We start from the raw sequence: 24,675 nt of genomic DNA on the forward strand, positions 1-24,675 counted from the left end.
GGGGTCTGGAAGGGGTTGAGTACCAGTTTATCTGAGGGGTTCTGGTAATGCTGGATGAGGATCGACCATCTGTTTTTTGTGAATGAAATTTCCCTAGAAAGCAGTTACTTTTATTCATTTGTGTATCATCTGTGGCTGCTTTCATGCTACAGCACCAAAGTAGAAGAGTTGCTACACAGACTCTATGCCACCGAAATATTTACTGTCTGACCAAGCAGAAAAAGGGTGCCGACTCAGACCCACACAGAGGGAAGGCCAAGTGAAGATACGGTGGGAAGACGGGCATCTGCAAGCAAGGGATCAAGCCTCGGGAGAAATCCAGGGCAAACGCCACTCCAGCTGGGAACCGCGCGTTAGAGAGAATGGCCATCCTGGCCAACCTGTGCTCCAGGCTGTCAGCATCTGTGTCTGACTCCTCCTGTCCCAGGCTACTCCTGCCAGCAGAGCTCAGCTGTAATCCCGAACCGAGCATCAGTACTGTCTGCTGAGTCACTGCAGCAACTGACGCCTGTTGAGAGCTTTGCTCTGTGACAGGCCACACGCTAAGTACATTACATGTCTCACTTGGGTCTCACATCAGCCTATGATCTAGACAGACAATGACACACATCCATCTGTAGACAGGAATCACAGAGAGGCTGAGTAAGCTGCCCAGGTTCTGATTCAGTTTCGTCTACCCCCAAAGCCAGGTCTTCGGCCCCAAAGCCAGGTCTTCGGCCCTGCAGGCAGGAGAACCCAGATCCCGGTAAGAAGCTTGTGCTCAGTCCTGTCCGACTCTTCTGTGGCCCCATGGACTGCAGTCCACCAGGATCCTCTGTCCATGGAATCTTCCAGGCAAAAATACTGGAGTGGGTTGCCCTTTCCTCCTCCCAGGCATCCTCCTGGCCCAGGGATGGAACCCGCATCTCCTGCATTGGCAGGCGATTTTTGACCACTGAGCCACCCAGCAAGCTGGAGAATCTTGACCTGGACCCAAAGTGAGCTCCTGAATGAGCCTGATGGCCGGGTGCGAGCAAAACCAGTCACGGAAGCAGACAACGAAGTTGCCCCTGTCATTCCTGAGGAGACTCGGCCAGGCTGTGGATCCTCCGGTTGAAATTCTGCCTGTTGAGAAACCAAGGTGCCTACACAACCCTTAGTTACTGGCAGGCCCTCCCGCTCTTCTTTGAGCCTGACTCTCGCTTTGAGCCTGTCTCTCGCTGAGCATCTGCACGCTTGAGATTCCCAGCTCCTGCAGGGTATGTGTCTACGTTTGACAGAACTCTGCCTGTTGGAGCCGAAGCGGTCCAAGCGGCCACCGACCGAAGGCTGGGGAGGAGGGGCTGGAGGGGCAGCCCCTCCGGGTAGGGCTCCTGGGTCTGGGGGAAAGGGGTGGAGCGCCGGTGGCCCCGCCCATCTCCCCGCCCACTTACCCCGCCCACACCGCCCCCTCCCTCCTCGCGGCGCATTGTGGGATCCGGCGGCCGGCTGCGCGGCGAGCTCCGCGGTTCTCGTCATGGGGCTGCAGCCGGTAAGACCCTCGCTCTGTACCCCGCGCCGGGGGACTTCGTCCCCTTTGGGACCCGGCACTCAGGTCCCGACCAGGGGCTGTCGCCGCCGGCCCCGCCCAGCAGGGCTTCACGTCCTCCCCGGATGCCGGGGTCCCGGGGCCGCACGCTCGGGCTGGGGGCCCCACCCAGGCTGCCCCCGGGCCTCGGCTGGCCCCTGGGCCGGAGTCCGGGCTAGCCCTCCTGGGGCGCAGGTCGCCGGGGCCCGTCCCCGCCCGCGCCCTGGGCTCTTCCCCAGCGCGGCTGTCACTGCCCCCTCTGCCTGCAGAGCCCGGTCCTGCTGGCCTCCCTGGGCGTGGGGCTGCTGACGCTGGCCGGCGTGGCTCTGGGCGCCTACCTGGTGCGGAGGTCCCGCCGGCCGCCAGTCACGCTCCTGGACCCCAATGAGAAGTACCGGCTGCGACTGCTAGACAAGACTGTGAGTTGTGGAGTAGGGGCGGGGCCGGAGCTCCGCTAGACCGTGGCTGGGGTGCCCGGGAGCCTTGGCCGCACCAGACCTGCCTGGTGAGACGCTTGTCATCTGTCCTCCAGACCGTGAATCACAACACCAAGAGGTTCCGCTTTGCCCTGCCCACGGCTCACCACGTTTTGGGGCTGCCTGTGGGTAAGAAGGGTGGCGTGGGCTCCTGTCCCTGGTGCCCTGACAGGGTGGCTCCCCTCCTGGGGTCTCCTGCACCGCATTCCTCCCTTCCGCTGCCTTTGCGCTCTGTCCCCCTTTCCCCTCCAGGCTGCGTGGTGCCCTGGGCCACTCTGGGCGTGGCTTCGGTGCCCCTAGACATCTTCAGCACTCAACACTCCCCCTCCTTCCTGCAGGATTTGAGCAAATACTGCTCCTGAGCAAACTCTGCCCTTCTCCCCGTTGCCCAGACCCTCAGCTCTCCAGTAAAGTCCTGGCAGTCGCTGATAAGAGTTTCTGCAGAGGGCAGCTTTTGAAGGGTCCAGCTAGGGCCTCAAAGGGTTGAATCCTCCCTGCCTGGTAGCTCACGGGGACCCCGGTAGGGAGCAAGATGCTTTTCTCCTCTCAGACCTCCCAGAGTGTTCTGAAAGGTAGCCGGAGTGCAGCCGGTCCACATGTAGCTCTCACGTGGTCCCCAGGCAAACATGTCTACCTCTCTGCCCGGATCGACGGCAACCTGGTCATCAGGCCGTACACTCCTGTCACCAGCGATGAGGACCAGGGCTACGTGGATCTTGTCATCAAGGTAAGAGGGTCAGAAGGAGCCCCCGGAGCCCTTATCCTCCTCCCTCTGAGCTTTGTAGAAACTTCAAAATGTGTTGGGTAGGAGGCGGCGCATGTTCTTTGTGGACGTGAGGACACAGCCCTGGTGTCATCCCTGCCCAGCTTCAGGAAGGTTCTGTCACCGGGGGACTCAGAAGCCAGGGACATTCAAATAAAGTTCTTTCCGTTCTGTCTTATCAGGTCTATCTGAAGGGCGTGCACCCCAAATTTCCTGAGGGAGGGAAGATGTCTCAGTACCTGGATAGCCTGAAGATTGGGGACATGGTGGAGTTTCGGGGGCCAAGTGGGCTGCTCACTTACGCGGGAAAAGGTAACGGCCCGCCCCCGCAACTCTGGTGCCCGCGGACCTCTCTGGAGTGTGGCTCTGTGTGTGCGTGCACGGGGGTGAGGCCCGCCTGCCCTGCCTGTGGACACAGCCCCGGTGTTAGACACAGGCGTCTTCCACAGCCCCATGTGCCCGAGGCCAGTCCCGCATCCGCACAGTTCAGCCGCCCTGACAGCTGTGGGGATGGCTGACAAAGGCGCGCTGCTCCCGCTCCGCCTCAGAGACTCACTCCCAGGCCAGGCTGCAGAGAGCCAGGGCTGACGATGGCGTCTGCCCTTCCCACGGGAACAGTGGGTGCGGGCATCCTGGGCGCTGCTCTGGGCCCCTGGGGAGGTAGAGTCCCACCTGGCCCCATGCCTGTCGCCCTCTCCAGGGAGCGACCCTCTGCGGGAGCCAGCTGATGACTCCCTGTTGCTCATCACGTGGGACAGACAGTCCTGGCCTGATTGTCCCGCAAATGTCTCGTTGTCAGGGCTGGCCCAACACCGCCGCCCCAGGATCGGATTCCACAGCAGCTGCTGAGCTGGCCTGGGCCATGTTTCTGACTCTGCATTTATTTTCTTGCTTCGCTGAACTGACTTTGTTCTTTCTCCCATCTCTCCGCTTAACCTCTCAGGGAAGTTTAACATCCAGCCCAACAAAAAGGCTCCACCAGAAGCCTGCGTGGCCAGGAACCTGGGAATGATTGCCGGAGGCACAGGTGCATGGCCCCAGGGCTGCCCTCTCCCTCCCTCCATTGTGACCGTGGCCGTGACAGCTCCGGGTGCCCCTCAGAAGGTTTGGTAATCGTGGCCAAACTGGGGGGTCCCCAGCAGTGCCTAGAGCCCCCTGGGTGCTGCAAAGCAAAGTCATAACCAGGCAGAAGCCCTCCCAGAATTTATTTCTAACTGACAGTATGAGGTGGGCTCTTCCAAGACCTCAGATTGAATGAACCTAATAAATCTGGGGTGAGACCAGAGAAGCCGCTAGGAATAGGACAGCGGAGAAGGAAGAAAACTAGCATTGGACGTTTGCCTGCGGCAGACACTGTGCTCGTCTCTCTGTCTGTGTCTGTGACGTAGGTATGAGCCTTCCCTTTTTAGGGATGAGAAAACGGAGGTTCGGAGAGGTTGAACGCTTTCCACGCATGGCTGGAGGCAGGGTCAGTGTGCAGCTCTGCCCAGTTCCAAAGCTCAGGCACTTAACCTGCGAGTCCAGGGTTCTAGGACCCTCATCGCGGAGTCAGTAGGTGCTTACAGTCATTTGGGATATCAAGCCCTACCCTCCAGCGGACTTCAGGAGAGTCCTGGATTGGTTCTTTAGAAGGATTTCAACAACATGAGGGCTTCCCTTGTGGCTCAGCTGGTAAAGAATCTGCCTGCAATGTGGGAGACCTGGGTTCAATCCCTGGGTTGGGAAGATCCCCCTGGAGAAGGGAAAGGCTACCCACTCCAGTATTCTGGCCTGGAGAATTCTGTGGACTATATATATAGCCCATGGGGTTGAAAAGAGTCGGACATGACTGAGCGACTTTCACTTTGAGTTTTTTTTTTTTTTCAACAACATGAACTTCTATGAACACTGAGCACCTGATCCCAAGTCACCTACCAGATAGGAAACTTAGTGAGTCTGGAATAAAGGGCACCTCTGTCCAGAAATGTTGGTCCTGTGAAGTCACAGGAGAAGCACAGAGAATTAGAACATGAAGGAAAGCAGAGTGAAGGGCTGAGTGAGTAGAATTGAGCTGATCAGGTCAGGCAACTCACAGGCAGGGATGGGAAGCAGGCCTGTGTCTCACCGCGGGGTGTCTGTGCGCAGGAATCACTCCGATGCTGCAGCTGATCCGGGCCATCCTGAAAGACCCAGAAGATCCTACCCAGTGCTCTCTGCTGTTTGCCAATCAGGTTGCTTCGCTTTTCTCAGTCCTGGGATTTCATAGCTACTGTGTGGGGAGGGTGGTCCTAGTGGGTACACTGGCCCAGCCTCTGCCCAGGGCCCCACTGGGGTAGAGGGTCCTCCCCACAGTAAGCAGGACAGAGCATTGAGCCAGATTCCTTCCCTGGCCCCTGAGGAAAGAGAAAGAGACGACATTTGCAGAGTGCAGAGACTGGCTCCTTGAGTTTCCTGTCACACAGCCCGTCTTCATTCCTTTCATTGTGTCGATAAAGGCTCCTTCCCTCTCCTTCCTTTCATCCTAACTCCCTCAAAGTCTTGCTTATACCCTTGAACTTCTGCTTGCTTTTTCTTTCCTGGTTGGAGAGTTGTTATAGCAGAGAACTTTTTATGTTTCAGCATCTGAGAAGGTTCCTAAAGACTTTGCTTCTCCACTTCATTTCAGACTGAAAAGGATATAATCTTACGAGAGGACTTGGAGGAGCTGCAGGCCCGACACCCCAACCGCTTTAAGCTCTGGTTCACCCTGGATCACCCCCCAGAAGGTGCCGTCCCCATTGCTGGGCGTCGCAGATCAGGGCTCCCCCTCCCGTGGGTTCTGGTCTCAGTGAAGCCCGCTGATGCTGCCAGCCTCCGCGTGCATGGACTCAGTGCTCCCCTGGACCCTTCCCTGCGGTTCCTGTTGACTGGGGGTGGCAGGGCTGGCTGTCCCACTGACGATTGGTGCTGCTGCACCTGTAGGCCTTCTGAGGAGCCAGTCCAGAGGGTGCAGAGCACCCACCCCTGCCCACACTGCCCCCGTGGCCAGCGCAGCTCTGGAAGGTGGCGCTCTCCTCTCCCATGCAGGTTGGGCCTACAGCAAGGGCTTCGTCTCTGCGGACATGATCCGGGAGCGCCTGCCCGCCCCCGGGGAGGACACGCTGCTGCTGCTCTGTGGACCACCCCCGATGGTGCAGCAGGCCTGCCACCCTAGCCTGGACAAACTGGGCTACTCGCCGAAGATGCGCTTCACCTACTGAGCCTCCCGCACTCCCCTGCCCTGTGGCTGCCCCCTGCCCCCAGCCAGCACCCAAAGGCCATAAGCCCTGGACGCCCTTCCCGACAGTATCAGCCTATTTGCCTTACTCAGAGCTCAGGTCTGGATGGTCCCTGCAGGAACAACGTCCTTATAGCCATGGAAGATGGCCCAGGCCAAGTCTTCCCCTGGAAGGCCCCCAGTCTCCCTGTGATGATATGCAAGTCAGGCTCCTGGAGCAGACTCTCCCATGAGTCGGAGAGAAGGAAGCGGGCACAGCTGTTCCCAGACTGGCTGGTTCCTCGATGGCATCGCAGTCTTTGTGGTGAAAGAACCCTGTGTAATGGGTTTCATTTAATATTTGGTGCTTAACCCATAGCAGACTGTGTATGGGGGTGGGGGTGCAGGCTTACAGACCTTGTCTTTTAGAGACAAGGGAGGGGAGGAAATGGTCTCCTCAGCCTCAGAGAAAGGAATCTGAACTGTGTCTGGTGTCTGTCTCGCTCTGGACCTGCCGAGGCTGGAGGGAGGGGGCTGCCCCTGGTCTGAGACTGCTACTGCGGCAGAAACCTCTGGCTTATGCAAATAAATGGGGCACAGGCCCTGGGGTTCACCTAAGAGGCTGTTGTGTCTGGGTCCTTGTTTCCAAGGCTTTTCATGCTGAGAATGTGAGGAGGAACTGTTTCCCAGCATAGAATTTTCTTCAGGTCTTCCACTGAACCTCGGAGTGGTTGTGCCCTGGCTGAAACGTGAGCTGTCCCCAAAGTCCACACTCCTCTCAGCAGCTGTCTCAGCAAAGCCAGAAGTGCAGGGTTTCCCTGGAGACGCCTCAGGAGGATGAAGGAGAATATAAGTGAGAGGGAAGCTTTTGGAGCCCAGGTGCCCTCACAGTGGTCCTGGGTTTGGCCGCTCCTGCTCTCCTGCCTTCTCTTGGCCCTTCACTGTGTTTATTCTTCAGGGTGCCTGGCAAATAAGTCAAAGTATTGTCTTTCTATTTGGAAGAGAAGCCTTGGTCCTTTAAAAAGTAACCTGACCTCACCAGCCCTGGCCAGACTGGCTGGTGCCTGGACAGAGTTCCCTGGACCCATCTGTCCTGACTGCCCTTTTCCTGTTCCAGCAACTGGGCCCAGTCCGCTCCCTCTCGGCATCACGGCAGGGTCCCTCCCTCTTCAGATCCTCTGTTAGTCACACTGGCACAGAACAATGCATCAGGACAGCAGGAAGGTTGGCATTGTTTTTCTGCATGGAACTGTGTATGACTTCTCCTGGGGCCCCAGAAAGAATGGCTGTGGGCCCCCCCAGGGTAGAGCCAGTACTGAATTGCTCCTGGGGTCCCTTCAGGCATGTCTGATCAGTTGCCATGTGTATGTACTGGGCTCTGTGAGCACTTGGACACCTAACCACCAAAGAGGAAAATCTTGCTTAGGATTGTTGGGCTCAGAGAGTGAAGCACCCCAGCAGAGAGAATTCCCTACACAGAAGCTCATTCCTTGTCTCGCACGGGTTTCTGTCTTATCCACTCCGCATACAAACATGAAGGACTTCCATGCACCAAGCCCTGTGCTAGGTCCTGAGGGTTCACTGTTCTTAGACCCCAAACAACTCATAGTCTAGAGGAAGACAATGATGAATAACTGCAACACGGTGAGCACTATGGAGCAGATAGAAGGTGCAGACGGTAAGAGTTCAGAAAAGATTCTGAGAGGAAGAGAAGGACGCTTCTTAGTTAACAGCCGTGCTGCAGGCGCTGTGCTAAACGCTCAGTCTCTCAGTTGTGTCTGACTCTGACCCCATGGACTGCAGCACACCAGGCCTCCCTGTCCATCACCAATTCCCAGAGTTTACTCAAACTCATGTCCATCAAGGCAGTGATGCCATCAACCATCTCATCCTCTGTCGTCCCCTTCTCCCGCTTCAATCTTTCCCAGCATCAGGGCCTTTTCAAATGAGTCAGTTCTTCGCATCAGGTGGCCAAACTATTAGAGTTTCAGCTTCAGCATCAGTCCGTCCAGTGAAATTCAGGACTGATTTCCTTTAGGATGGACTGGTTTGATCTTGTAGGCCAAGGGACTCTCGAGTCTTCTCCAACACCACAGTTCAAAAGCATCAATTCTTCAGTGCTCAGCTTTCTTTATAGTCCAACTCTCACATTCATACATGACTAATGGAAAAACCATAGCCTTGACTAGATGAGCCTTTGTTGACAAAGTAATGTCTCTGCTTTTTAATATGCTGTCTAGGTTGGTCATAACTTTTCTTCCAAGGGGCAAGTGCCTTTTAATTTCAAGGCTGCAGTCACCATCTGCAGTGATCTTGGAGCCCAAAATAAAGTCTGTCACTTTCCCCATCTATTTGCCATGAAGTGATGGGACCAGATGCCATGATCTTAGTTTTCTGATGAGCTTTAAACCAACTTTTTCACTCTCCTCTTTCACTTTCATCAAGAGGCTCTTTAGTTCTTCAGTTTCTGCCGTAAGGATGGTATCATCTGCATATCAGAGATTATTGATATTTCTCCTGGCAATCTTGATTCTAGCTTGTGCTTCATCCAATCCTGCATTTCTCATGATGTACTCTGCATATAAGTTAAATAAGCAGGGTGACAATATACAGCCTTGACGTACTCCTTTTCCTATTTGGAACCAGTTGTTCCATGTCCAGTTCTAACTGTTGCTTCTTGACATGCATGCAGATTTCTCAGGAGGCAGGTCAGGTGTTCTGGTATTCCCATCTCTTGAAGAATTTTCCACAGTTTGTTGTGATCCACACAGTCGAAGGCTTTGGCATAATCAATAAAACAGAAATAGATGTTTTTCTGGAACCCTCTTGCTTTTTTTGATGATCCAATGGATGTTGACAATTTGATCTCTGGTTCCTCTGCCTTTTCTAAATCCAGCCTGAACATCAGGAAGTTCACGGTTCACATACTGATGAAGCCTGGCTTGGAGAATTTTGAGCATCACTTTGCTAGCATGTGAGATGAATGCAATTGTGCAGTAGTTTGAGCATTCTTTGGCATTGCCTTTCTTTGGAATTGGAATGAAAACTGACCTTTTCCAGTCCCGTGGCCACTGCTGAGTTTTCCAAATTTGCTGCCATATGGAGTATAGGACTTTCACAGCATCATCTTTCAGGATTTGAAATAGCTCAGCTAAAATTCCATCACTTCCACTAGCTTTGTTTGTAGTGATGCTTCCAAAGGCCCACTTGACTTCACATTCTAGGATGTCTGGCTTTAGGTGAGTGATCACACCATAGTAATTATCTGGGTCTTGAAGATCTTTTTTGTATAGTTCTGTGTATTCTTGCCACCTCTTCTTAATATCTTCAGCTTCTGTTAGGTCCATACCATTTCTGTCCTTTATCGAGCCCATCTTTGCATGAAATGTTCCCTTGGTATCTCTAATTTTCTTGAAGAGATCTCTAGTCATTCCCATTCTATTGTTTTCCTCCATTTCTTTGCACTGATCACTGAGGAAGGCTTTTTTTCATCTCTCCTTGCTATTCTTTGGAACTCTGCATTCAAATGGAGATATCTTTCCTTTTCTCTTTTGCTTTCGCTTCTCTTCTTTTCTCTGCTATTTGTAAGGCCTCCTCAGACAACCATTTTGCCTTTTTGCATTTCTTTTTTCTTAGGGATTGTCTTGATCACTACCTCCTGTACAATGTCACTAACCTCTGTCCATAGTTCATCAGGCACTCTATCAGATCTAATCCCTTGAATCTATTTGTCATTTCCACTGTATAATTGTAAGGGATTTGATCATGATCATGGTGTAACTGAATCCTTATGATAATCCTGAGTCTGGGAGCCAGGACATGTAGGAAGTCACATAGCTGGTCAGTGGCTGGCAGAGCCTGAGTATGAACCTAGGATTGTTTTGGTCCAAAGCAAACCAGAACTGGGCATTGTAAGTTGCTTGGATCTTTTGGCAGAGAATGACAGGGTGGGTGTTCCAACAGAAGGATCGGTGTGTACAAAAGCCTGAAGGACAGAAGAGAAGTTCATGTTGGAGAACTCGGCAAGTTCATTGAAGCCCAAATGCCAGAGGGCAAGTGGAGGCAGGTGAGGCCTGAGAGTGGGTGAGAGACTTTAATGCCAAGCTGAGAGCAAACATCTGTGGACAGCAGCCATTTCTGAGGGTTTTATACAGTGGACAGCACATGATAACTAAGATTTGTGAAGCATTTATGATTTGCCAAGCATCAAGCCAAAAACCTGCATAAATTGTCTCAATCCTGACAAAGAGCCCATGAAACAGCACTGTTTTATTCCTATTTTTCAGACGAGGTACTTATCATGGAGGGTTCAAACACGTGCTCAAGGTCAGAGGCTAGCTAGTGATGGAAGCCTGGGTCTATGTGATTTCAGAGCCTACAGTTTTAACCAGCACCTGGAGAATTATTCCCACTGCCCTGAAGCATCCGCTCAGTTCAGTTCAGTCGCTCAGTCATGTCCAACTCTTTGCTATCCCATGGACTGAAGCACGCCAGGATTCCCTGTCCATCACCAACTCCCACAGCTTGCTCAAACTCATGTCCATTGAGTCGGCTCTTCTCATTGGAAAAGACCCTGAAACATCAGGATTATAATAAACCACCCTGTCTCTGCATCTTGAATAGACTGGTCACTTACCAGCCTTGTGACAAATCAGGTGTCATGCCCCCAGATGGCGGCTGCGGCACCCTGCGGTCCCCATCCAGCCTCAGCCGGAGCCCGAGCCAGAGCAGGGAGTCCGCGAGAAAGGCCAGCCAATGCCTCGCCGCTATTCCTGACCAGGAACCTGCTGGCCTCGTGCCTCACACGCGTGGGGCGCTCAGTAAATATTTGCAGAAAGGAGGGGCCATGAGGTTGAAGAAGAAGGATTAAGAAGTGCCCAGCCTAGAGGGCAGGTGTGGGACAGGAAATTCAGCATTGCTGGCAATCCACTCCAGTACTCTTGCCTGGAAAATTCCATGGACAGAGGAGCCTGGTAGGATATGTCCATGGGGTCGCGAAGAGTCGGACGCGACTGAACGACTTCACTTCACTCGCAGGGCTCAGTTTAGCAACTTGGAGGGTGTGGTTCCCGCGAGGCTTTGCGAGGGAAGGTTTACGATTGGAGCAGAGCGAGGGGGCGGGGCCCGTGAGCGGGAGGCGGGGCCGAGGGGAACGGACCTGCGATTGGGACTTGAGGCGCTGTCGTACGGCTGGGGGCGGGGCCGCCGGGAGGGGCGGGGCCACAGGGGAGGCGGGGCCGAGGGGGCGGGCCTGTGGTCCGGACTGCGGAAAGATTGCCGGACAGAGGAGTCTAGGGCTGCTGCCGGCCATGGGGTCGCAGGGTGAGACACGATTTAGCGGCTGAACAACAACGAAGATCACCGGGCTAGAGCGGGCGGGGTCAGGTGGAGGGGCGGGGCCGTCCTGGGGGCGGGTCCAAGGGGCCGGCCTGTGATTGGACTTCGCGAGAGCCGGGAGCCGGGCGTCTGAGAGGACGTGACGCTCTCGCGGAGGTGACGCCCTGCGGTTGCGCGCCCCTTCCGGCCCCGGGAGGGCGCAGACGATCCAGGCCGCTCGGCCGCAGGCCGCCTCTAGCGACGCGGGATGTAGCGCCGGTGCCGCGGCCCCCAGCACAGCCCTCCGCCCGCCGTAAGTTCCCCTGGGTTCGGTGGCGAGCAGGCCGGAGGGCGGGGATCGGCCGGAGGGCGGGCTCCCCATGGGAGTCTCGGCGCGGGCCTGAGGCAGCTGCCGTAGGGCTGGACCGCCCGGGCGTCCCCAGGGCCCCCGGACCCCCGCTCGGGGCCGGCCGCTCCTCCAGCCTCAACGCGTCAGCTGTCCGCGTTCCCGGCCCCTCCCGTGCGAGTCGCGTCCCCCGCTGTCAACAGCCGCCGTGGCGGCCGTACCCACCAGTCGCCAGGGTGAGACGTCGGGCTTCAGGCTCCGGCTCAGGGCCGCCAGGCCGGAGCTGAGCCTGGTCCCAAGACCGCGCGAGGCGAGCTCCGAGGGGCTGCGGGCCTGAGGCTCGGAGCGGCCGTCCGGCAGGGAGCCCCCGCCTTCGGCAGCCCGAGGAGCCCCGCGGTTACTAGACCGTGACAGTGCCCCCCACCTTGGCGGCGGGGAAGGGGAGGCTGGTGGACAGTTGGCCTGTGTGTAAGGTGGCCCTAAATGCTGCAATGTGAGCGAAATCTAAAGTACTTTGGGGAAAAAGGAAATTTTATTCCCTCAGAAATCTCTCATAGGTGCCATCCTGTTTGAGGTTTTTGGTCAAGCCTTCAGTTTTTAATGGAATAGATGTTTCCTCTCGGTTTCAGGCGCTACGCAGGCGAGTGGGAAACGGACAAGGCGAATTTCATTTAGGGAGCTTCAGGTGTCGGAGGAGCAACAGGAGGCCTGCAGAGTGCTTTGCTAGGTTAATCTGGCGTTTCCCCCACGGAGGGAGAAGACACAGCAGGGAAAGGATGTATAGGCTCCCCGCTTGAATCAAGCGAGCACTGGACTGACTGGCTCTCTCTGAAGTGAAGGGGCTCTGGGGTCTGTTTACGGCTGTTCGCTAAGACCTAGGCTTGCATCGCCTCTTGTGGCGGCTGCTGCTGCTGCTGTTTGGTAGTGTCCACGCAGTGCTGGGATTCAGGCGGGGCGCTGACACACGGATTGCCGCCCTGGAATTTCTTCACCCCAGGAGTAACTTCCGTGTACTTGGGGCATCAGTCTTACGGACTGGTGTGTTGCCTGTAAGCAGCCATCTTAGGGCAGGTACCTAATTGTTGAGTAGAATCTGAAAGCATTCTGTTCTCAGGGGCCAAGAAACTATCTGATGCCCAGGGGATAAACAGAAACTTTAAGCAGGTTGCCTGTTTTGCCTGCAGGTTGAAAGTTCAGACAGGGCACACCCTTCCCAGTGGGCCCCCGGTTGCTGATGGATAAAGTGCACTGCTTTCAGCTTTTAGACTGTCTTCAGCTTCTTCTTAAGTCTGGCCTCACATTGCCTTTCCAAGATTTCCTTGTGGAAAGTGGATTATTCACTGCCCTGGGGTCTCTGTTCTTTTGAGCCTGCCCAGGTTCACAGCACTACCCTCAGGAATGCTTTGATCCTATCTTTACCTATCAAAATCCTTTCTTAAAATCTTCCACAAAACCTTTCCCGATGTTCCAGCTCAAACTGAGCTTCCTCCTGAATTCCTCCAGCGCTTAATGGCGTTTAGCCTTGTAGCGGTGCTAGGAGACAGATGAGTTGCTGCCTCCTCTTAACATTGAGGCCAGGCTCCTCTGTGCCTTGTCTCTGCAGCCACAACGCCACGCTTCTTTGTGGACAGTAAAGAATTTTCCCTTCTTTCTAGGCCAATAAGTCTGTTGTTTATTTCCCTAAGAAATCTCCTTGGCTTCTTTAATATAAAGCCAGAAAGGAACTGTTTGACACACGTGGAACACAACCCCACCTACTGGTGATCATACTGGTGAGCTAAGTGAAGTAGTGAAAGTCGCTCAGTCGTGTGTGACTCTTTGCGACCCCAGGGACTACAAGTCCAGGGAATTCTCCAGGCCAGAATACTGGAGTGGTAGCCTTTCCCTTCTCCAGGAGATCTTCCCAACCCAGGGACTGAACCCAGGTCTCCCACACTGCAGGCGGATTCTTTACCGCCTGAGCCACCAGGGAAAACCGAAGCCATCTCTACATGCAGAAGTTTCATCAGTACTGGTGCGGTGTTTTCTGGTGCTGGTATCCATCAGAGTTGTTAGGTTTTGCCCTTAATGTCCATTCGTCCCTCATGTTGCCCACTGGACTGTGTTCCTTTCACTATTTTCGAGGTGAATTGCCTTTTCCTGCTCAGAAATGCTGGGGGCATGGTTACTATGTATGAAGTTTTAGCTGTCTTAGATTGAATAGATCCTTGAAAGTGCCCTCAAGGCAAACTGGTTCCGAGTGATTCGCTTTTAGACATGTACCTCGTTTACTTGTTTCATCTGGGCTCTCACAGTAGACAGTGACCATATGATGTGTTAATGTACTTAAAAGCCAGGTATTAAAATCAAGGGCTGGCATGAAACGCGTTCCCATTCCTGTTTACTTTGCCTTGTGTTAGGGCATTTGGAAAGCTTGCCTGTCTGTCTGGGGTTCAAAAAAGACCTATTTCTGTTGAGATAGCTTTACCTGGAGAAGAGCTACAAAGAAAGTTAGATTCTGGGTTTTCAAGTCAGTGGCACTTGTACTTAAATAGGAAAGCTGAGGCTCCACTGTTGTAATTCAGCAGTTTTCAAACGTAAGCCTTTGCCTTGACTCATTTCCCCCAGCAGCGCTACGCAGCCACCTTCCCTGACAGGGCGGCAGAGACGACTGTGTTCTCTGTCCTTACTGCTTGGACTCGTCTTGTTTTGGGCTCCCTGGTGGCTCAGTGGTAAAGAATCTTCCTTGGAGAAGGAAATGGCAGCCCGCTCCAGTACTCTTGCCTGGAGAATCCCAGGGACAGCAGAGCCTGGTGGGCTGCTGTCTGTGGGGTCGCACAGAGTCGGACACGACTGAAGCAATGCAGCAGCAGCATAGAAATCACGGTTGCTTGGCTCGATCTTTCTGCTGATGAGGACAAGCCCACCGAATGTGAATGGACACTGGGGTCGTGGAGTTTTCTGCCTGTTGCTGGGACTGCATCTGTGCAGTGATCTAACAGCAAACTGGTCCTTGATGTGTGTGCTTTACAAAAAAAAACTCTGCCTACATCATTCAAAAGGAAAAAAAAAGAATCCTCCTGCAATGCAGATGTGGATTTGATCCCTGGATCAGGAAGATCCGCTGGAGGAGGGAATGGCCACCCACTCCAGCGTTCTTGCCTGGAGAATCCCATGGACAGAGGAGCCTGGAGGGCTCCAGTCCATGAGGTTGCAAAGAGTCAGACACAACAGAACAAGTCTTGCTTTACTGTGAGAGTCAGGTAGGCGTAAGAAGGAGCTTAACTTGTGGAACCTCCAAGGGCTCAGGGACCCTAGATTAAAAATTTCTAGAAGTTCTGTGCCTTTGACTCCTGAGAAGGAGTGTACTATAATGTGAAAAACTTGGGAACTGGTTCACAAAATAAACGTCTCCAAAAGTGTGAGGGAAATAAACTCACCAACAAAGGCTGGCAACTAAGAATCAGTGCTTCCCCGAGTTTGGCGCCAGGTAATCTTGTTCATAGGAGCACAGGCAGCCCCTGCCCCCACAGCCCTGCCCTCCAATGTCACAGGGCTATCCAGCGGGAGAGCTTAGTGGCAAAGATGTATTAACTTGAAGTAAAGAAATCCCATCAAAAATGCACTCAGTGGAGTTTGGCCCAATTATAACTGCTTCATTGGATGTGGCGATTTTGAGGAGAAAGGTGTCTCCTCTAGAACATGTAAGGACAGGAAGGTTTGTGAGGGCCTCCCTGGCGACTCAGTGGTAAAGAATCCACCTGCCAACGCGGGAGACACAGGTTCAAGAAGACCCCTCATGCCAGGGAGCAGCGAAGTCTGGGCGCCACGACTATTGAGCCTGTGCCCGAGCTGGGAGCTGCGACCACTGCAGCCGCAGCCAGCAGCTACTGAACCCGCGTGGCCTAGAGCCTGCACCCGCAGCCCGAGGGGAGCCCCTGCTCATCGCAACTGGAGAAAGCCCGCGCGGCAAGAGACCCAGCACAGCCGTAAATAAAATTAATCTTTAAAAAATTTCAAGAAACCCATGAAACATTAAAAAATCAGAAGCAAAGCTCGTGGGACAGTGAAGCCCATCTGCTCTGAGTGCCCCCAGAGTCCGTCCTCAGGCCCCAGGGGCTGGCGCTGGCGCCGGCGCGGCACAGCGGGCGCCGAAAGGCTCGCCTGTCCCAGTCGTCGGCCGTCTGTGAGAGGCCCACCCTGCCAAGTAGACTTTCAGGTTCTAGCGTCACTTGCTTTTCTTTCTTACCAGACCTCCGCGCCCTTTCTCTCCCTTCCTGTCCCTGTGTTGGTAGTTTAGAAGACCCCGCTGGACGGTGGACTCTGCTCACTAGGGTGACATGACCTCCGCTGAGCGTCGTCGTCTGTTCTTTGATGCGTGGCGATGTGTCTTGTGTGATGAGCTGTAACGTGCCTGGCTTGTGAGTTACCGGGTGCCTGTCAGAGTTAGTGACTCTGGGTCTAGAGATAATGCTGGGGGTGGGGTGTGGGAGCCAAAGGGGCTCAGAAGCAACAGAAGATGGTTTCGACTGAACAAGGAAAGCCTTTGAAGATTGCCACAAGACCGAGGTCCTCCTAGGAGGACGCTGGGCTTGAGGGCGTGAGAGCGTCAGACCCAGTGAGGAAGTTAGGAAGTGCGCCAGGCTGGAGTCCGCGCCTGCTCTCTGGCCCTGACTGCCCAGCGTATAATGTGTATCATTCTCACCCCCACGGGCGAGTCAGGCCCACAGCACTCACCTGCACCGGGTGGGCGCCGTCCTAGCCCAGGGCTCTCCTGCTGGAGCAGTGGCGCTGCCCCTGGTTCTGCTCGTGCCGCGGGCGGCCTCATGCCACCGGGCTACAGGCTCCTTCAGGACAGCGACTTGCGTGACTTGGGGTTTTGCACAGTGCCTTAAAGCACCTCGGGGCGCTGGCACTAAGTGCACTTGTTAAGTATTCCGGGGGGGTGTTGGCTGCTCTGGGGATGGGGACAGAGAGCAGCCCAGAGGCACAAGCGCGTAACGCCTTAGCTAGCGGGTCACACGCTTGCTGGTGGGAATGCTGCCTCCGTCATTCTTCCACCGATTCTGAAATACAGGTTCTGACCACAATCAGGGACATGCATAAATTAGTGATCTGTGTGGCACCGCATCCCAGACCTGAGAAAATGTCTATTTCTGACCCTAGTGGCCGCCTCTCGAGTACTGGACTCTAGCTGAGTATATTCCCCTTCTCATCCTTGTCTGGGGTGCCCAGAGCTATCTGTGTTTTCACTGCAGTGTCAATTGTTTCTTCTTAAAGTTGTTTGTCCGGGAGTACTTCAGTTTGAGGAACTGTGTCTTTGTGGTCAGCCTATTGAAAGAGATTGCCCAGTGTTTCTGCTCACGTGGGCCGCCTGTCTCCTGAGGGCTTCGTGGGCCTCTGGCTCCCCCCTCTCCAGGGGCCCAGTCGTCGGCTGCGGCTGTGGGCTGGCGTCTTTCCTGGCAGAGCCCCGCGTGTGTGGAGGAGCCAGCGCCCGTGTGCCGGCACCAGAGCGGGCTCTGTGGGCGGGGGCACGGCCATTTGCTCTCCTGAGCTAGCTCTCAGCTGTGCTGATGGCTGAGCCTGGCATGACTGTTTGGAAACTTGCGGGCTGCCCTCACCTGACCACACAGATCCGGTCTCAATCTCTGAGAAGGCATCGAGCTGACTCTTGGGTAGAAGAGCAGGTACACATGTCAAAGGTGGATGCGCAGTGACCACTGTGGAGACAGAACTGCCCCCTCAGGAGCGAGGCTGCGCTGACTGCCCTGATGAAGGAGGTGGCCCCCGAGCTCTGCTTCCTCCCCGGAGGGCAGCGTGCTCCGTGCAGGTGTTACCTGGCCATCTTTGCGCTGCCTGGTGGCTCCCGGGGCTCAGGTGACCAGTGCAGACCAATTCTGGCTGCTGTTGCTGTGAGCAGTAAATGCCTTTGTTGGGAGCGGGGGGTCGGGAGTCTTGGGGCACTTTTCCCCTCCTCTTAATGTTCATCTTATCTTCCTGAGGCCTGATTAAAGACTGCCTCCTACAGGGTCTGTGTCTCAGCTCCAAAGCTCTTTGGAGTGGGGCCTAGGTTATGACCTGTGGTCCCTGGGACAGGCCTGTGCTGAGCTGGTTTGGTGGCAGGGCAAGGGGGGGCTGCCTCGTGTCTTCAGCCTCCCACGGCCAGGTGAGTTATTGCTGCTGCAAGACAGGGCTGTGAGCAAAGTGTGCTCTCCTCACAGAGCCGGGCGGTGATCCTCCAACAGAAGCAGTAGGCCTTGCAGAGAAGTTAACCCCTGGACCGGCAGCCCACCCTCGGCCCACTTTTGTAGGCGGCGCACACGTTTCAGGGCGTTTGTAGGTAAAGCCCGCTGAGCTCAGTTGGCAGTTGGTTGGCTTCTCAGCCTGGGTGGCCTGTGGTGATTACAGCCAGGCCTCGGCTTCCTCTTTTTGCTGCTCAGTCTCGGAGCCAGGCTTTTCCTGGGCCAGCACTGGGAACCAGGATAAACTCGGCTCACTGAACGGGCTCCGTGTTTGTGGGAGGGATGTGGGGTGGGTAGCTGTTTTTCTGGGGTGACAGTTTGGTGCAAAACACACAAATCTTTTGAAGCAACTGGGTTTTCAGATTTTAAGGTTAGTGAAACCTCAGTAAAGGCTGGCGGTACAGAGGAAGAGAAATGCAGTTAACTGGCCTCTGGGACTGGAGAGGGTATGAGTGGGGGGCTGTCTCTTTCTCAGTATTGACTTCAGAAATGAGACGTCAGAAGGATAAACTGTCAACACCCTGTGTCTGTGTTTGCTTCCAGTGTCCCCATCACAGGGAGCTCTCTGGCCCCTGGGGCCAGGAGACCCCACGCTCTCCCCAGGCTGAAGCCGGAGGGCCCCAAGGTACCATCCTGATGTCGTCTCACAAGGGACCCGCGGTGGCCCAGGGCAACGGGGCTCCCGCCAGCAACAGGGTGGCCGACACAGTGGAGCTGGCTGAGCTGGGACCCCTGCTCGAGGAGAAGGGCAAGCGGGCGGTCACCAGCCCAACCAAAGTAAGTCATCTCCCTGGTCAGCCTCTCTTGAGACCTGTTGGTCTCCCCAGAGCCACAGTGCCCTGGACTGTCTGTCCTGATGAAGGCAGGAAGCAGTCAGGCCAGGCTCCATATACCATGGAAAATCCTTGCCGATCTGGCCAGCTGGAAGGCTCGTGGGAGGAGCAGGTGCTGCCCCAGGCTGCTGTGGAGGCCGCACCTGGCCGCTTTATCTCATTCTTCAGAGTCCCCGAGGGGCAGAGTGGGGAGATAAGGCCCTGTCCCTGGAGGGGCCTGGCAGGGCCTCTTGTACAGCCCAAGTGGGCTTTTCGTTGTGCCTGAGCAAAACCCCAGTAGCATCCCCACTCTGAGGGAGACCAGGGACTCTGTGCCTAGACGGACAGAGGATGAATTGGGTGGGGGGTGTTCCTCTATCACAAGATCTAAGAGGAAGCATCGCAGGAGGAAAACCCGCCCCACGGAGGAACTGCCCTCCCCGCCTCGGCTCTGGAGGTCTCCCCGGAGGCGAGCCCTTTCAGGCCCTCCTGTGCTGCTCCTGTGGAGCAGGCTCTGAGGCCTGGCTTCTCCCGGAGCAGGTGGACACTGTCTGGGCCCCAGGGCCAGTGCACAGGGCACTGATCAGATTGAGAGTCTTAGCGGATCTCTGAGCCTCTGTCTTACTCCTCCTCGTTCAGCGGTCTAAATGAGAAGTGTTTGGGAAACTGGGGGAAGCTGAGGGCCACCGTCTTGGAGACAGAGGTGGGCTGCCAGGGCCTGGGTGCAGGCCTGGGCTGCTGACCCTGTGCCTCGGGCGCTGGCTCCCTTGGCCTCTCCCCTGGGCGCTGCGGCGCGCTCTCCCCCAGCGCTTGTGATGTTGCAAACTCAGGCAGCATCCTGCTTCCGGAGAGCAGACCCGAGGCCTGTGTGCAGGAGAGGCCGGGCAGAGGGCGGCGTGGCCTGCCTCTTGGGCACCAGACGCGTGCGTCCCCAGGCCCTCCAGGGCTGCAGCCACTCTCCCCTTCCCCACAGGCCGAGGAGGAGCAGGCCTGCCCAGGGCCGCAGGAGGAGGAGGAGGAGGTGCGAGTGCTCACGCTGCCCCTGCAGGCCCACCACGCCATGGAGAAGATGGAGGAGTTCGTGTACAAGGTCCCGTCCCGCGGGGAGGGAGTGGGCTCACCCCCCCGGGGCTGAGGCGGGAGCACTGCACCTTTATCAACACGCTGAACACGCGCTCATGACGAGCTGTGTTATCAGAGCTTGTCATTTCTGAGTGGCGATGAGTAGAAACCGGTAACTGCAAAACTGACATGAAAATGCCTATGATTTCCACGGGGGCAGCATCACGAGTTCCGAGACTAGCCTTGCTCACCGGCTCTCTGGACACTGTCCGCTGTCTTTACATCCTAGGTTAAGAACTCCTGCTCTGAAAAGTCTCAACACAGTGAGAACTTAGGGGGGACGATGACAGACAGCCGCCAGAGTGTGGGGGGAGCGGTAAACGTGTATTTCTCAGGTAGCTGAGAGGAGGTCCTGCCATGTTCTGACCTGCTCAGCTAAGCACATCCAGATAAGCTTCCTGACACAAGAACAAAGACACTCTAAGCGGGGGTCCGGGGGCAGCCTCGCTCCTGCTGTCCTGGTGTCTGCAGCCCCGGGCTGGCCCCCACCGCTCCCCAGGACCCTCTGGAACCCGGCGGATGCTCTCCTGCACACCGCGTCCTTGGGGAGGCTCGTGGCTCCCAGCCCTGCTTAGAGCCCATGTGGTTGCAGGTCTGGGAGGGCCGCTGGAGGGTCATCCCGTACGACGTGCTCCCGGACTGGCTGAAGGACAATGACTACCTGCTGCACGGCCACCGGCCGCCCATGCCCTCCTTCCGCGCCTGCTTCAAGAGCATCTTCCGCATCCACACGGAGACCGGCAACATCTGGACGCACCTGCTGGGTGAGGCCCGGGGGACATCGGGCTCGTCTGCTTCCTGCCCGGGAGCTGTGTGGCCTTTGTGCACGGACGGGAAGGAGAAACGCCGTTGTGGCGATTATGAGGGAGCTGGCGGTGTCTTTACACTGCCGGGGAGCTCGCAGGGCCCCTCATCACTGGTGTGCGAGTGGGGGAGACATCGGAACGGATGTCCTCTGTGATCAGAACCGTCCCGGGGCTGGCGGCTCCGTCCCGTCAGAGATCCACCGTCTAGAAAGGACACGTCAGCGTTCAGCAGACGCTCTTTTTGGTCTGGGTCTCTGGGTTCCCGCAGCTCAGCCTGTGGCGTCAGGGCTGGTTTAAAGCATCGCCTATTGTCTTTCTCCTCAGACTCCTCTCTCCCCCCCTGCTGCAGGCTTTGTGCTGTTTCTCTTCCTGGGGATCCTGACCATGCTGAGGCCAAACATGTACTTCATGGCCCCGCTCCAGGAGAAGGTGGTGTTCGGGATGTTCTTCCTGGGAGCGGTGCTCTGCCTCAGCTTCTCCTGGCTCTTCCACACTGTCTACTGTCATTCAGAGAAAGTCTCCCGGACTTTCTCCAAGTGAGTCACAGGGATGGTGGGGGAGGAACCACATGCTGTCCTCACGCCAGTGATCCGGGTGCTGGGGGGTCCTGGCAACTGCAGGGGCTCCTCAAGATTCCCTGATGTTTCGTGGGTGTAAGAGGGTCAGGAAGCTTTTCTCTTAAGTCCGACTTGAAAATTCTCACTGCAGCCTCCTCCAGACAGAGCCCGCTGTGGGTAGACGTCATCCCAGCGCAGCGCTGTCCAGAGGCCGCTCTCCCTTCCCATCAGGGCGGCGCCCCCTTCCCGTCAGGGCGCTGCCGCCCACGAGCGCGCCTGCCCACCCGCCGGGAGAGCTTATCAGGAGCCCCAGACGCCCGTCCTCCCCAGCGCTGAGCCTGGGCTTCTGTTTGCTCCTTTCTGTTGTTGTTATTTTCGGTTCTGGAAGTGTTGCTGAGTTGTTCTGTTTTTCTCAGTAACACCAGCAACAAGTAATACGTTTTTATCATTAAAGTCAACTGAAAGAGACTACTACCGCCTTAGTGATGCTCCCACGATAAGGGTTCTGGCTTTAGAACTGTCAGAACTGGGGAACACTCAGAGTCCTTGCTGCATGGAAGTTGGGGCCTGGCTGGACTGTGATGGATTCAGCTCCTGGCTGCGTGTCTGTGAGGGGGTGTGGCTGTTGACAGCCTGGGCAAAGGGGTGCCCTTCAAACGTGCCCCAAACAGTGCCTGACCGTGTGGGGGTTTGAGTCAGGACACAGGCCGGACCGCGTGGGGAGTGGGGGCTCTGGCTCTGGTCGGGCGAGGGCAGCAGAGCCCGCCCTCCCTCCGGCCGCCCCGCCCCGCGGCCCTCCCACTGGCCGCCCCGCCCCCGGCTCTTTCAGGCTGGACTATTCAGGGATCGCGCTGCTGATCATGGGGAGCTTCGTGCCCTGGCTCTACTACTCCTTCTACTGCTCGCCGCAGCCGCGGCTCATCTACCTCTCCATCGTCTGCGTCCTGGGCATCTCCGCCATCATCGTGGCGCAGTGGGACCGGTTCGCCACGCCCAAGCACCGGCAGACGCGAGCAGGTGGGTCGCAAGGCAGGGCGCCCGGGGGTGTCTCGACCTGGAGCCTAAGGGGCCAGCCCTGGGCCCCCACCCAGACCCTGACCTGTGTTTAGAACTTTCAAAACAGCATGAATTCTCAAAGCTCAGTTCCCCTGCAGGTTTCATACTGTTTCAGCGAAATGGCAATAGGACAGTAATTAAAGTGCAGAAAAGACTACTCTTACATCTGGTTTGAGGAAGGTAAGAAACGTACAAAGCACAGTCTCCAGCTCACCAGGAGTTCTTTTCCTAAGGGAATGAAAGGCGTGGCTTGGTAGAGAAAGCGCCTTGAGCCCGAGCCGTGTTGAGGGACAGGGTTGCTGTGAGCAGGAGCCCCTTCCTGGTGTCTTGTCCAGACTCCAGCTTTACTGCAGCCACACGTCCATTACCACTGTCTCCAGTCCCTGGAGACTTAACATCGCTGTGGTTTAACCCTCATTTAAGAGAGTTAACTATTCATCGAGCACCAGCCAGTGGTGCCTCACCCAGGGCGTCTGCAGAGGTGAAGCGGAGCCCTGCCCGGCGGCCGTGGGCAGGGGCCTGGTGTGGAGGGGCGCCATCTGCTCTTTATCTGATGGCTTCTCACTGGGGTCTGTCTCCTCAGGAGGTCAGACTCCTATTCCTTAAGTCTTCTGTGCTCTTAATGGCACGCCCATCCTGCTCATCTCTGGTTGGCACACCACCCGAGGGCTCACCATCTCGGCTTCGTAGCCGAGGCAGCCGTCAGAGTTCTGACGCACATGATCGCCTGGGTTGCTCAACAGATAACAGAGAACACATGATGTTTGTTCTTGGCGCTCCATAGGAGGGAACGGCTGTGTCAGCACTTACCCAGCCTCCTTCCCACTCTGGACGTTGAAGCAGCATCTGATGATGGCTCTCCATCTTGTGCAAAATTTCCTGAACACGTGCTGTTCACCAGGAAGTAACTTGTATCAGCAGGGCAGCAGGGCCGTCCCTGTGCCTGACACGCTCCGCCCGTCTGCTCAGGGGTGTTCCTGGGGCTTGGCTTGAGCGGCGTCGTGCCCACCATGCACTTCACGATCGCGGAGGGCTTCGTCAAGGCCACCACCGTGGGCCAGATGGGCTGGTTCTTCCTCATGGCTGTGATGTACATCACTGGAGCCGGCCTCTATGCCGCACGCATTCCTGAGCGCTTCTTCCCTGGAAAATTCGACATATGGGTGAGAAACGACTCTTCGCAGGGCGGTGGTGGTGGGCCTGCCCGAAGGTGGACGTCGGGGTCAGAGGCAGAGAGAGACATGGGCAGGTGGTGTCTGGGGTGACGCGTGTCCCTGCTCATGCTGGTGCATGTGGGTGAGTGAATCCGTGACAGGACTTACGCGTTTTTTTTTTTCCTACAACAAATGTATCGGTTTTATGGTGCAGGAAATTTTGCGGAGGAACTAGGAGAGGCGAGTGCCTCCTCTCGCTTCCCTCAGGTCTCCCTGCCATTGCCCTGAAGCTTCTCTCTTGTCCCTGCAGTTCCAGTCTCATCAGATCTTCCATGTCCTGGTGGTGGCGGCGGCCTTCGTCCACTTCTACGGGGTCTCCAACCTGCAGGAGTTCCGATACGGCCTGGAAGGGGGCTGTACTGATGACTCCCTCCTCTGAGCCGCCCCCAGGGGCGCAGGAGGAACTTCCCAAGTGCTTTTAAAATAACTTCTTTGCTGAAGTGAGAGGAAGAGTCTGAGTTGTCTGTTTCTAGAAGAAACCTCTTAGAGAATTCAGTACCAACCAAGCTTCAGCCCACTTCACACTCACTGGGCAATAAACTCCATTCCCTCGCTGAGAAAGGTGGGGGAGGGCAGGTGCGGCCACCCTGCCCCGAGCCGCCCCCTCCCAGAGATGGGGCTGGGAAGCTCATGGTGAGATCTGACCCCTCCTCGCTCCATTCTGGGGAAAAGCGATGGACTGGGACTCCTCAGAGATTCCGTTTCTGGAAGAAACTGTCCCTCCCTCACCCCTGTCCTGACTTTGTAACCTGGCTTATAACAGGCCATCCGTTTTTGTAGCACACTTTTCAAAAACAATTACAGCCTGGTCCCATCTTTCTAGGGCCTGGGCCCGCTCACACGGCAGGAAGAACAAGCCACCGACTTCTATGTAGCCCGGCTAATCATGGGAGTGTGTCCAGGCTTCAGATAACTTGAGTTTTAATTTTTTCTTGGCAGAGTAATGTAAAAAGTGGGGAAAGATATTTAATATTTAATACTAAGCTTTAAAAAGAAACCTGCTATCATTGCTATGTATCTCGATGCAAAGACTATGATGACAATAAAGTTCAGAAGACACTTGCATTCTGTAACCTGTGTGGCCTCCGCTCTCCGCGTGTAACTCCAGAGGACTGAAGCCAGCGGAGTCGGTCCAGATTCTGCTGAGGCTCCAGTCTGAATCCCAGGTGCTTGGCTGGCGTGGGCGGCCGGTGCGCGAGCCTGGCTGACCCCAGGCCTGCTCCTCC

General features: G+C 55.9%; 2 protein-coding genes across 4 annotated transcripts; both read left to right on the plus strand.

The window, feature by feature from the left end:
* Positions 1,438–6,617, plus strand: LOC102177552 (NADH-cytochrome b5 reductase 1). Its single transcript, XM_018060843.1, has 9 exons — positions 1,438–1,510; positions 1,816–1,965; positions 2,079–2,151; positions 2,643–2,749; positions 2,968–3,097; positions 3,729–3,812; positions 4,910–4,995; positions 5,430–5,529; positions 5,831–6,617. The coding sequence occupies exons 1-9, from the start codon at positions 1,496–1,498 to the stop codon at positions 6,001–6,003; spliced, it is 918 nt and encodes a 305-aa protein (XP_017916332.1). The 5' UTR covers positions 1,438–1,495; the 3' UTR covers positions 6,004–6,617.
* On the plus strand, positions 11,435–24,522 carry ADIPOR1 (adiponectin receptor 1). 3 transcript variants are annotated; one of them, XM_018059921.1, is made up of 8 exons: positions 11,435–11,628; positions 18,426–18,659; positions 19,668–19,784; positions 20,409–20,580; positions 20,972–21,158; positions 22,009–22,196; positions 23,205–23,398; positions 23,700–24,522. In XM_018059921.1, the coding sequence occupies exons 2-8, from the start codon at positions 18,519–18,521 to the stop codon at positions 23,826–23,828; spliced, it is 1,128 nt and encodes a 375-aa protein (XP_017915410.1). In that variant the 5' UTR covers positions 11,435–11,628; positions 18,426–18,518; the 3' UTR covers positions 23,829–24,522.

Source organism: Capra hircus, chromosome 16, assembly GCF_001704415.2.
Source record: "Capra hircus breed San Clemente chromosome 16, ASM170441v1, whole genome shotgun sequence".
NCBI classification, from domain to species: Eukaryota; Metazoa; Chordata; class Mammalia; order Artiodactyla; family Bovidae; genus Capra; species Capra hircus.